Source organism: Amblyomma maculatum, chromosome 3, assembly GCF_055883805.1.
Source record: "Amblyomma maculatum isolate TAMU_Amacu chromosome 3, ASM5588380v1, whole genome shotgun sequence".
In the NCBI taxonomy this organism is placed as follows: Eukaryota; Metazoa; Arthropoda; class Arachnida; order Ixodida; family Ixodidae; genus Amblyomma; species Amblyomma maculatum.
In genome coordinates this window covers 85,606,309-85,619,941 of record NC_139346.1, presented here as the reverse complement: position 1 = coordinate 85,619,941, position 13,633 = coordinate 85,606,309, and the positions used below count along the sequence as shown (strand labels likewise).

The window sequence follows — 13,633 nt, the reverse complement described above, 5'->3', positions numbered from 1 at the left end:
CGTAAAACTGCTACTTTACAAAGCTGTGAAAAGACTGAAACTTGAGTAGCCTTACTATTTCAGGAAACAGTGCAGACAACTTCCTATCACTCTTGAATCAGTGTCAAATCAGGCCATTCGTCTGTACTGTAAACCGAACCATAGAGTGCCAGCTTATCTGCAGTACTGTTGTTTGAATTTCGGCGTCCAACTTTCGCGCACGTAGTCACAATTTATTTTGCTACTCACATCTGAAAAACTGGAATCTGGTTTCAGCATCGTTACTGGAATTGCTGTATGTACTAACCTAACACAAGTTATTGCAATTTTACCGCGTCCCTGGCCACTTTCCTCTATGTCTGCGGGCACTGAGGAAGTGTAAATAAAATTAAACAGTCAGCACGATCTCTCACAATAGCTGTACACTTTCAGTTGCTATGTTCCGATGGAGTAAAGAGTTACCATGCTAGAACACATGCGACTCACACTTTCCAGTACGTTCAAAAAAATGCATGCAGCTGAAATCAACGCGGCGCCTTTCTCGATACCGCACCTCAATGGTCATATGTAGGATTGATGTGTACTCTGAAACTCCCAAGTCGTGCTGATGTGGGAACATATGCCTGCCTCTGGAAATCAAATTATCCTTTGAAGATTTTTCGCAGACATCTTTTATAAGAGGATTTCAAAACAAAAATATGGTGGTTCAAGACACCGCTTCAGTTGCTTAGAGCTCAGTTGTTTCGTGTCGAACAGCAGCCACTTTTAGACGGATCGAGCTCATCCAACGCTTCTACTTCCTATTGACAGAGATGGTGGTTATTATGCTAGTTACGGTCATGAAGGGCAACCACCCCCCCCCCCCCCCCCCCGACTTATCATTGTCAATCCAACCGAAATGTGAATACATGCACTCTTCATCGCGATCTGCCTCATATGTTGGAGCAGTAAAATATTCAGTTTGCCGCGCGTGAAAAAGCTTTTACAAGGGGGGCTGGCACCCGTTATCCAAACAATCTGGGCCAACCTGTGGCCGTCACGCTAAGCTTGTTAACGTTGAGGCCTGTGAAGGCGATGCAGTGGTCAACTTCGTCATCCTGCCGGTCACATTTCACACGTGTCGGCCAAGTGACTCCTCTCAAGACTCGAATTTAGCACTGAGCAGTATAAAAGAGCTTACCTAAATTAACCTCATCAAGTTCAACCAAAAAATTGCGTTTATTCATGGAACTCCGGCTATACAACGTCTGATATGTTTAACATTCGTTCGCCCTAAACTGAAATACGCACCCATACTGTTTGGGACCTCGCCCGTCAAATCGTCTGGCGAGGAGCATGGTGGCAACTACACTTGCCAGCATGCTTGTTTCTTTTTCTTACGTTTATTTATTGTTGCTATTAATCACTGAACTCTTTCATCATATTCTTTACTAATTTCTTATGTCTATTTTTTTGGCCTTAAGCCACCTTTATACTTCTCAGCCACCAACCTTCCAATCGCTTTTTGCTTACTTGTACCGCAGATTCATGCAAATATTATTTCTAAGTCTTGGGACCTCAGGGAGAGTTACTGTGCCGGCATCAACGCCCAGATGGACGTCATCAGATTTTATTATAAGGTGTTGAATTATTTCTGCGGATTTGCGACAAACTGCACATGTGTCACCTTGCTGTTTAAGTTTCTTTTGGTAGCTGCGTGTTCTAACGCAAACCCATCTAGCTTCAAGAGTATGGCACTGAGTTATCAAAGAAAAATGCCATTATAACCTGCACCACCACGGTAGCTCATTGGTTAGGGCACTCGCTGGATTGCAGAACCAATGATGCGGAATGAAATCCCGACTGCGGAAGCCTGCTTCCGAAGGAGGTGAAAAGCAAGGTTGTAAGGCAGCTATGTGCTATGCGACGCAATGAAACGTTATAAATGAACCCCAGAAGATCAGAATTTCAGGCGGTCTCTACTGGGCCATCTCTTAAAGCCTGACTTTCTTTACAACTTTAAACCTTATAAAGCCAAATCTTCACGATCTGCCTTTTCGAAAAAAAATCATCCTGCGGCAGATATCGAACCCCTGCCCATACGATCACCAGCCCAGCGCACTGAGCGAATCGCCACGCTGGGCATGCGAGAATCATATCTTACTTCCTATCTAGTGTTCCTGTCGTCTCCATGGTAACGTAGGGGCGCGACGATGACGATGCCTTCACCCCGGTCTCCGGAGGAGAGCATGGCGCACGCCATCTGCCGCCAGCTATCAAGACAAAGCGGCGCAACGAGCCCTCACTATTGCCGCCGAGTGTCGCTAGTCACCTTCCATCCGGCACAGGAGAAGGCACTGTGGTGCACTGTTTCATCGGTGGAGTTATGTTGAATAACCACGACAGTATAACTATTTCAAAGGGATTTCACCTCATCGCTCTTAAGTGATTTTAAGTGCATCGAGAATTTCACCCGCAATTTAAAGTAGCTTATTTCTCAGTCCTTGCGTCCTACATACTGACTGGTCGGTTTCATATTTCATTTCCTCCATTGTGAGCCCATATATTTTAGGTACAGACATTAAAATATTTAGCTACCCCCTGTTTGTGCACAATTTCCTCAGGCCTTCTTTCCTCTGAGCTTCCTGTCCTTCAAACGATGCCGAGCCCATATCCCCCTGCATTACCTCGCTTAAGATTTTGTTGTGGATAACTAGTGCCAATCGCCTATCAACTGTCCATTTGCTTTTAGTTCAAACTGTAACTGTATGTTTTGTTACAAAATCCTAATACCAAAGTAGTCCCTGCAACAATAATTTTCTTCCAAATACGTTTGCGTACCTGAGACCCGTTGTAGCCCCCAATGCCCGATTCTTCATTATTCCAGCTCCTTTCTGTCTTAGGAATGTTTGTGGTTTCCTATATATATCTTGTCACTGTTTACGTATACCCGATAAATTTATACTCTGCCAATATGGATATTTCATGGTCTTGTATTTTAAGCACCTTGTCGGATCTATCATTGAAAATAATGACACGTCTTAACTGCGATAAAAGTGAAGCCTAGACCATTTTCATCCTGCCTACAAGAATTATCCAAAATGCCCTAGCAGTATAATATCGGCAGGAATTAAATCTTAGAGCAGCTGCTATAATCTTTTCATCTAGCCTTCTTTGCATATTTATCATATAAAAAGTGAACCGTGGTAACAAAGGACAATATAACCTTAATCTTCTGTGTACCTCAAAATTTCCGTACATCTTATCCGGTCGCATGCAGTTTCTACATTATTATCCCAGTATATTTTGCTACAGAGATTATGTCACCACACATATCTTTATCATTTAGTATTTTCCACATGAATTCCCTGCTTATATTACTGTGTACCCTGTTCCTGCCCAGAAAGGCTAAATACAGGAGTCAAATTTCTATGCTACATTATAAAGAAGAATACGCTTAAAATGGAGAAAAATGAGGTACCATGTCCTCTAGCATCCTCCATTGTAGGATCAAGGTGTTGTCTCAAACACTTATGTAGATTTTCACCACTAACTAAACTGAATGACAAACATTGGTGACGTGAGCATATTCTCTAAATAGTATATATTGGGTATGATCCCAATGAAAGGAACCGTCTAACTAAGTTTTAATTTTAGCTGCTGCAGTACACAGAAAGCTCATTTAAAATATTCGTAACTGCAGAACATTGTATATTTTAAAGTGAAAATTAGCTTCCTAATTTTTAGCAATTAGGATTTGCCCCGGCGCTCAAGGATTATACCACAATTTTAATGGGAAGTGCACTAGAGGACAAGGTAGTCCCTATTTGATCCCTTATAGGCTTATTCGTGGATGGTGACTGTGGTGCCACTGCAGACATTCTAATATACATACGCAAATCATTATATATGTTATGACTCATTCCAGCTTTAGACAACGATGGATCATGATGCAACGCATTTATTGTTTATGCAAGATCGGATCGAAGAAGCATTTCCCAAGCATTCTCCGCACCTGAGAGAAAACAAAACAGGTCAGATGAAAGGTTGCACAGTCACCAACGCAGTTCGTACACCATGACAAAAGGGATAAAACTCTATGAGCGTTCAAACCACTCGATCTGCGCACAGGAAATGAGGTAAAGATGCCTTCTTTTTATTAAGGGACTTTTTTAGGGGGAGGCGGCTATATCCAGCTGCACCTCAGGGCTTTGAGTGAACAGGGGCAGAGCTCCGCAGGAATCGATGACACATTATTGAGGCATGTCGGGGCAGGCCGTGATTCCAAAAGAAATGTATCATGGTGCCCGCTACAGATAACCAGCTTTGTCGTAGACAGAAATATCCTAAATTATTTTCCTGGGGGTGTTGTACGCCACCAGTCAAAAAAAAAGGGGGCTTAAAATGGTTCAAGAGAGCCGAGGAGTGAGCAGGATACAGAGCTCCGAAAATTTGAGGGATTGACACCGAATCGCCCCCCCCCCCCCTCCATTGTGGTTACACCACTAATGGCCAGTGCCCGAAGTGGAGTTGGTACATTGAGAGAGAATTCGCAAAATACATGAGCGGCTTGTGTTTTGCCTTCATTAAAACTGCATAGCCGCGGCCGAGAATGAACCTAGATCTCTCTGTTCAGCTGTCGAGTGCCCTATCCAGAGAGACACAGTGGCACGTGGAGGTACCCGGATTCAGTATTATGGCTAGAATGCATATGGTACATAGGTCCACCAAGCCAGCTGTTGGAGGTTAGCTTATTTTTTATTGTCCTTTACATCATATTGGAACATTCGCTACAAATGAAATGCCGTATCAATTATACACCGACAAGCAAACAATATTCGTGGATAGCAGCAATTTATACACAATGGGCATGGCTAAAACAAGCCAGCAGATTAACCACTTTCAGAATACGCACACCTTAAAATTACTACGCTCAAAATAACAGATAGCGTTGGAATAAGCAGCGAACGTTTGCATTTGAATAAAAACTTGTAACTTCTATACAAGAAAGCTATTTGTAGAGGTTTCAGTGCATAAACTCCTCATGCCTGCTTAAGAAATACTACTCCGCATTTTTCCCTTACCCTGACAATACCCAATCATAAAATAGAAATGCCGTATTTAAACAGGAAATACTTTTATCCAAGGTGTCAAGAAAATTGTAAATTTAGCCTCGGATGGAACACATCCGGGACTGCTTGACACGATATTCGCAAAAACTAGGATCGATGTGATCCTTCTTCTTGCACTCATGAAATTCTTCGTATCATCCGCAATTTTCTATTTTCTAGACATTTCTCGGCTCCGCGACTGAGCGAATTAGACATTACAATAATATTTTACGATCATTGCCAGCTACCGTAACTTCCAGCTTAAAGGCAACATTTTGAGCCCCGGGTGCTACCACCAGTCGTTCTCACACGTGGAAGCTTGACTAAGTGGTCTATTGGTTTCCTTGGAACCTGTCCTTGGCCAATTGTTTGACACTTTTCTGCCCATTTTTGTACCTACCGCTGAAACAAGCTGCTCATTGTTACGCCATCAAAATTTAAAAAGTGTTTCTATAGTTCTCCTTTTATTTTCCAACATATACCTGAACATTCGAATGCATCACACAGAAGATCGAGATGGCCAGCAATTTGGAATGGAGTGCCGCGTCTCTTCGAGCAACATCAACACCTGTGGAAGACCCACGGACTCAACTATTAGATGCTACGATCAATAGTTCATCCCAGTGAAACAGCCTGCTGACCACAACTCGAAGTTAGCCCATAATAAAGTGTAGCTCTGCCGCACATGAGATATAACTGGGAGCCAACGCGGACACTCTGTTATGTTGACGTCTCACGTATCACTAGGAATAAGCACAGCAGATGTTCTAAAGAGAAAACGCCTTCTTTCTATGCACAGCGGAAGCCTCGGGTCAGTTGTCAGAAAATGTGCTCCGCGTCAGATGAGTGTAAATAGATTTCCATTGAGATATTTTAGAAAAGTTTGTCTAGTGCGTAACACAGTCCTATTTACTCGCTGAGGTAAACATGCAGCGCTCTCATATTGCATTGCTGTTGTCTTTAACTTATGTTGCAGTTTGATGTGTGTCTAGAGGTATTACCTGCTTTCAAATTGATCTTATCTAATTCCCTACAATGAATATAGTTATTGGCCTTTTGTAGCAGTCTCTTAGCATAGAGTAAGTTTTAATTTCGTCGTTTACACGGAAGGTTTTAGATACTATATTACTGTAGTAGTACATTAGGAACCACGCAATGCAATGCTGTACAATGGCATTATAGTAGCACTGGCGTTTATGTTGATAGGCTACACGAAGTAAGCAAGCCGGGACCGGCATCGGCGCGAATTCCACCGCTCAACGGCTTCCCCGTTTCGGCGAACCCTTAATCGTCGCTTGTTATATGCATTCTACGGATGAGGTGGAGTCGGCATCCCTTCTCTTGACAGAGCCAACCAGCGGGTCGCGAATGGAGCTTCCACCCTGCAAGCATCAGAAGCGCGAACGCATTCAACAACTGTAGTACCTTAATTTACCCACCTCAGCCCTCCTCGAATAACTATGCATGCCGGCGCTGAGTGCCTCCGAGAATCGCCTTTGACAAAAACAAAATACAAAAAATACGCAGCGCCGGTTTAAAGCTTTGTCACACAAGAAAGACGTGACAGACCGAAATATTTGTGACGCTTTCCGCTGCTCTCCTGGTGCTGTTTTATGTGAAAATCATAATGACACTTGCTTCCGTAACAGTTCCACCACATCAAGTCTGACACACGAGCATGCGTGTCTGTTTCTTTCCAGACAACTAATAGTCTACGCTCCCTCTACCTTAGCAGGGGTACGGAGTTAGTGCAGCATACACTGTGTTCCTGTTCATTCCATTGTTAAGGGGCTTAGGCATACAAACCTTAGTTCCGAAGAAAGCAGAAAGCGGTTACGGGCTTAGTAGAAACCGTTTGTACAGAGTATCCGTGAGCACGAAAAACAGTGACTTGCTCTGCGTAGCACACGCGTTCTTTCACATACGTTCTGTTACAAAGCTGTAGTACATGTATTTATGCAGTACATAATCTGTGTAAGCAAATGACAAATTAAAATTAACAAAGAGCAACCGTTCCCATTCGTAACCGCAAGTGGCTCCATCTCTTTCATGACTTCGCTTTCCCCTCCGTCTTCCATTTGCACTGTGTAGTCAGTTTCTGGGCATACTAGATGGAAAGGAATTAACTGGAGAGGACCGGAGTCAGGAAATGACAAATATTTGCGACGCGGTCGAGATGAGGCTATCAAAGAGCTCGATTATTTTATTACTCAGATATGAAATAATTGGTCCGTAAATGTGAATGGTAAGTGTCAAACTTTATATTAAGCTGCGGTTTACGTACTGCGCAGGGAAATAATTTAGGTATTTGTAGAAAAAATGAACTGTCGTCTGTGGGGACCATGTTTCTTATCACACAGCATACGCTGCTCTCAAAACACATTGTCATGAAAGGACACTCGTGCATGGAATGTATCTTGTACGGTCTCCTAAGGAGCTTGAAATGCGAAATAATGCAGAAATCAAACGTGGAGGTACATTCTTTCCAGACATAGCGCAAAGTTAGGCAATATCCTCATGTAATCAGGGGGATAATGCTGCTTGCATTGCTAAGATTACAATTGACTTGTTGAAGAACTGCCCCAGAAGAATAATCGTGCGAAAATATATTGAAAATGACAACCCTGCTGTCATAATACATTTATAAGTGCAGAAAAATGCTAAACATTTAAATCCAAATAATTCCTTTAGAGCACAGTTCTCCGTTCTTTTGTATTTGGTAAAGGCAAAAAGTGATGTATATCACTGCTGAGGCTGCTGTGGGCTTCCCAGTGCTGTCTAACGGAAACTTCAGGGATATACGCTATAATTACTCTCGACGTATAGCTGTATCAAGTAATTCTACATACTTGGTCGCTTGTTTAACGCACCTTGTGCCCCCGGATTCAAGGCTCAATTTATTTAATAGCCAGCCCTCCATAGATTCTATGCAGTAAGATGACCTTTAATGGCAATGTTGCGACAGCGCGCCGTATAAAAACATATATATTCCAGACTTGACCCACGCAGACATCACAAATCTTTGCCAAGCCTATATTACTTTCGTGTGGGGCAATAAATATTATAATGCGGATGGTGGCGATAACATCATTGATTTTATTGACTACAAGTGCTGATGTAAACGAGTTTACACCGCAATGTAACTGAAGCTAGGGTGTTATATGGTCTAATTGTACACACGATAGTGTACATTTGTAATATCGTATGAACTTTTGATCGTTATCATAGTCAGGAGTTCAAGTTAAGGCGTAGTATTTTATGTTTCATTCCAAGTGAATATATTTCTTTACCCCCCCCCCCCCCCCCGCCCCTCCCTCTCCAACCTTTCCCAAAAGTTAAAAAGGTTATTGAATATTTTTCGTCTGAGTTTCAGCTGCATTTCCGTCATTGTAGCCTTGTGGTATTTACACCGTTATGCAACGTTCAAGCAGTACAATTTAATGAAGTGTTTTATAAAAATGCACATCACGAATTTCATCTCCTCGAAATATATGTGATGAACATTGGCAATACAAATAGAGTTAGATTTTTATAGCCTGTTTTAGTAAGAATTTTTCTAGCTATATATTTGTCCTTAACACCCTCCACAACTTTCGCGGTCGTTCGGATAAAGACAAGCTACGAAGGTAAATGTGACAGACTGTGCATGGAGCTTGCCATCGCCTTACCCTGCTGACGTTCTCCGACCTCATGGCGTTGGTAGTGAGCAGGTCGGGCGATCCGTCGTCGTCTGCGGACACCTCTTGAGCCGTGGCACCGTCTCCACCGCTGGCCGAGCCGCTGCCGAGTGGGGGCGTGGCCGAGCCGAAGCGATCCTCCCGCAACGCCTGCTCCGAAAGGGCGTCGATGGGAGAAGGGAAGGAAATCATATGGAGAGAAGCCAGTGGCATGCTCGTTGCCCGATAGCAATATATTTATCAAGTTTTTATAGCTTTAAGGTCTTAACGTAAGCCCTGAGCTTTGACATCCTTTTCACCGCAAACTGTCATGATGTGTCCATCCAAAGAACATTAATGGCTATCTTTCTCATTCTGTAGGAGAATTGTAGCCGTTCAAATAGTCGTCGTAGTTTGGATATGCAACCTGCTTCACAGACACATGAAGTACTGCTGGCTCAACAAAGCGCAATATCCCATAGCTGTATGAACTGGGCTGATAAAAAATACAACTGTCTATAATTTTAGGTTTGCATATGATTATGTCTGCCCTGTTGGAAACTCAAGAGGTGTAAACCTTGTCAAACATTTTCAGGTAGAGCGCTTTGATATTGAGCCAACCGCGAATCCCAAACGGTGTAGTTCTGATCATGGAATGGCCGTGAGCTCTGCACACAAAGCTCCAACGCACTGTTTACATTTCTAGGATTTATTTTAATATCCCCTCTGCATTATAGAAACATTACCCTAGTTGGATAAGATATTTGCAAGTCATGCAATAAGTTCTGTTTTTGTGGTCGTAAAGATGATGTTTAAAATCAAGATGGAAACAAGACACAAATATCTAGAGCCGGAGGATGTTAAGAAAATGATGTTTTTAGACCTTTTATGAGAGTATCATCGTTTTCAGCTGTCGTAAGTGCCAATTAGCGTAAATTATTTTTCTTCCAAATGTAGTCAAGCAACCAACCGCAGTTTCCTTGCCGGGTCCCCTATGCGTAAAAATAGGACACACTAACTTGTTGTACACTTATATATACCGTGGACACTTAAGCATTAGAACTCGAGGACGACGTTCCTTCTACTTAAGCATAGATAAAATTAAGGAACTTCTTTGTAACATATTTCATGATAAAAAGATCAAATACTGAGTTCGAATGAAAGAAGTTTGAATTGACGACAGGCACACCTTTTTCGGTCATCCGTCATGAGTAACACGTCAGGGCTGAAAGCGCGCTGCCCTCACAACAGCAATTACCATCATTCCGTACTGCCCTGCTCCAATTATTCACATTTTAGATGTGTCTACTTACACAGCGCTCCTCTGTAGTGAAATTCACTGTCCTTGTTCCATAAACATAAACTCATATTAGCTTTGCTATTCTGCTGCTTTTCTAAAAGTAATAAAATTAAATATCTTCATACATTAAGGAAAACATTTGCCTCCTATAGTTTCAATCTTCTTGATCCTTCATTTTTTAAGGAGCCTGAAGCTGATTAGATACACGAAGATCCTAAATGTTTTGTGTGCCTGTGTACTCGAAAAAGAATGACTAGATCAGTATCACTCACGATAAATGTAAAATCTTATTTCATATCTTTTGGCGTAAGAACAGAATTACAGTTCCTATTCTATGGCGTAAGAACAGAATTGCCCTTCTTAAAACACGCGTCTGATCCACGCACCTTCTTTCTCGACAGGGCACTCTTGATGCAGCAGTAGAACACGGATATCCACGTAATGACGAAATTGATGACACCGAATGAAATGAGTAGTAGTGAGCTCTGCGGCATAACTGCAAGACATTGTGTACAAACTAGTCATATAAGCCGGCACAATGTATTGGGATGTATTCTGTTGCGATATGTATTAGCAGTGGAGAGAACATTTAACAAGACATCATTAGTTTTGCATTTTACCGGTTATCAATCTGTCAAGTATATCAAGCTTATAGAACTATTTTTGAAAACGTTACACACATACCATATCGACACATATACACAGGTGCTTGCAGTTGTAATTTACAGACTTTTTGGAAGAAAAAAAGTGAGCAGTACCCAGGCGTTTATTTGCTAAATAAGCGAAGCAGCCAGGTTACAAATACATTCACTCACAAGTTTACAATCACGTCGGGATATCGCGCTTATCTGCTTGCTACATAAACTAATCTACAGTCACCATGCATCAACAGTGCCACTTACTAGACCGACTCGCACCTCCCACCGCCTGAATAATAATATAAGTTTTCAACGTCTATTCGGCCGAACACATGCATTTAACTTCTCTGCCTTGCCACGGGCTATAAAGGGTTAAAATGGTCTTCCCGAACGCATCGCTAACATATCTGACCCACTAAAATTCAAAAACGAATTGAGCACCTTTTTGCAGTCAGAATAACTTTTTTATATTGCGTTCACTGTGTGCAGGTTGATTTCGTCCAATGCCGCTAACTATTGTATAATGTCATAATCCTCGGTCTTCCCATGTATGCTCTAATACTTATTTGCAGTTCTAGTCCTGTATTACTGTTAACTTTTGTATTTTAAACTATTTATCATTGTTTCTTTTGATACACTGTAACCCCTCCCCCTCACACAATGTTCCATGTTTGGAACCTGTGAGGTATTTCTATTGTAGTGTCACACCAACGCTCGGTGATTGTCGACGATGACAAAGACGACGAGCGTACGTCGAAAGGCGCGTGCAAAAGAAAGAAGACGGCAGACAAAAGACGAAGACGCAAGAGACTGACGCGCTAGGTAAACGGTCGACCTGAACACCGACCTGAGCTTCAACGCACCCTTACATTTGGTGGAGGCTGCTCTTCGTTCCCTCCTCTCAAGCTGGAGCTTCGCAGCCGCACACTAGCTCGGCCATCCGCTATGCCTGAGGCAACAAGCCAGACCGCCACTCCACACTCGACTGATCCCACCGGTTCCCCTACCATCCTGTGCTCCGGTGGGCTTCGCCAGCGTGACCCCAGCTTTTTCAGTGGCGCCGACGACCAAGATGTAGACGACTGGCTATCCTCCTACGAACGCGTAAGCGCCTACAACAAGTGGGACGACACCACGAAGTTAGCCAACGTCCTCTTTTACCTGACCGATGTAGCAAATTTATGGTTCCGCAACCACGAACCCGACCTACCCACCTGGTCGGCCTTCAAAACGAGCTTTTCCGAGGTGTTCGGCCGCCCCGCTGTGCGCAAACTGCGCGCCGAACAACGCCTCGAAGCCCGCGCCCAGAATCCCGATGAATCGTTCACCAGCTACATAGAGGACATTGTGGATCTTTGTAGACGTGTTGATCCTTGCATGTCCGAAGCTGACAAGATCACCAAAATCGTGAAGGGAATCTCCGACGATGCATTTCACATGTTGACGGCCAGAAACCCCCAAACCGTCGTCGAGGTAGTTCAGCTCTGTCAGAGTTACGACGTCCTCAAAAGGCAACGAGCTTCTACCCGGCGTTCTCTCGTGAACGATCGGTTATTCGTACCTCCGACAGCATGCAGTCTCACTTCTGAACCACCTTCCCTCCTTCCTGAGATCAAGGCCTTTATACGGGAGGAAGTGGCTCGTCAACTATCGCTCCTCCCTGCTTCTGCCGCAACCACCCCATCGATAGATTCTGCACTTCGACGCACCATCCAGGAGCAAGTTGCAGAAGTTTTACCGCCAAGTTCTCAAATTGCGCCTGTGACAGCCCCGTTAACGTACGCCGCTGTCGCCGCCAGACCACCACCCTGCCCTGTCGCGTATGCTGCGCCGTTACCACCGCCACCACCTCCGCCCCGCCCTTATCTGCCTCCTCGACGTCCGGTCAACAATCCATGGTGGACCTCCGACAACCGCCCAATCTGTTATTCATGTGGCGTTCCTGGCCACGTCGCCCGGCTTTGTCGCCAGCGCACGCAGTCATACCGCAATGGCCCCCGCCTGTACAGTTACAACTACAGTTCAAACTTTGAACCTTCCCCTCCCCCTGTCCCTGCCGGCACTTCTACGGACTCATCTTATCCTGACCGCTCCTCCCACTCCTCCCGTCGATCGCCGTCTCCCCGCCGTCGTTCCCTCTCGCCGCTGCGCCGTCGCTCTCCTGCTGGCCCGGAGGAAAACTAACAGCCGAATTTGCGGAGGCAAGAACTGCGTTTTCCTCAACTTGTGAAAGTCCTCCGTCTTCCCCGACCAACGTTATCGAAGTGTTTGTTGATGGCGTCGCAGTTCTCGCTCTTGTGGACACTGGCGCCGCTGTGTCTGTTATAAGTGCCAACCTTTGCCGCCGACTTCGTAAAGTTACGACGACTGTTTCGAAATTTTTTCTCCGAACTGCCAGCTCACATCGCATTCAACCGCTTGCGGCGTGCACAGCTCGAATTGTCATTCAGGGTGTTTTGTACGTCGCCGAATTTTTTGTGCTGCCTCACTGCTCTCACGAACTGATTCTGGGTTGCGACTTTCTCACTAGTCATCATGCCATTATTGATTGTGCCCGAGCCAGCATCGAATTGTCTCCGCTTTCACCGGCCGCCTCGTCTGATACACCGCTCTACATCGATAAGATAACTGTGGCCGAAGATACTGACATCCCCGCCTGCTCTACCGTCCTCGTGCCCGTTTCCTGCGCCGGCTTTTCTGATTCGACAGTTCTGTTCACTCCGACTCACGCAGCTAATCGTCGCCATTGCTTAGTCCTGCCTTTCGCCCTTCTGACTTTCTGTGGTGGCTACAGCGCCATATACGTCTCTAACCCGTCGCCTTGTCCGTCAACGCTTCTTCGGGGAGAACGTCTTGGTCATGTCGAGTCCTTTGATGACGCTATGACATCTGCCGTCTCAGAAGACCCAACCCCACTGCAACTCGATACTATTGACTTGCCCGCTTATGTACCGAACGACGACTCCACTG

The 13,633-nt window shown here is 44.4% G+C and overlaps 1 protein-coding gene across 1 annotated transcript in view; it reads right to left on the bottom strand.

The window, feature by feature from the left end:
* Positions 1 to 5,582: 5,582 nt before the first annotated feature.
* The window catches only part of LOC146195172 (uncharacterized), a 35,108-nt gene continuing 27,057 nt past the window's right edge, over positions 5,583 to 13,633 (bottom strand). The window contains exons 5-7 of the mRNA XM_084596737.1: positions 10,412 to 10,521; positions 8,738 to 8,896; positions 5,583 to 6,451 (exon numbers count right to left, since the gene is read on the bottom strand). Coding sequence (XP_084452863.1) covers positions 6,368 to 6,451; positions 8,738 to 8,896; positions 10,412 to 10,521 — 353 coding nt within the window. The 3' untranslated portion in view covers positions 5,583 to 6,367. The remainder of the gene's footprint in view (positions 6,452 to 8,737; positions 8,897 to 10,411; positions 10,522 to 13,633) is intronic.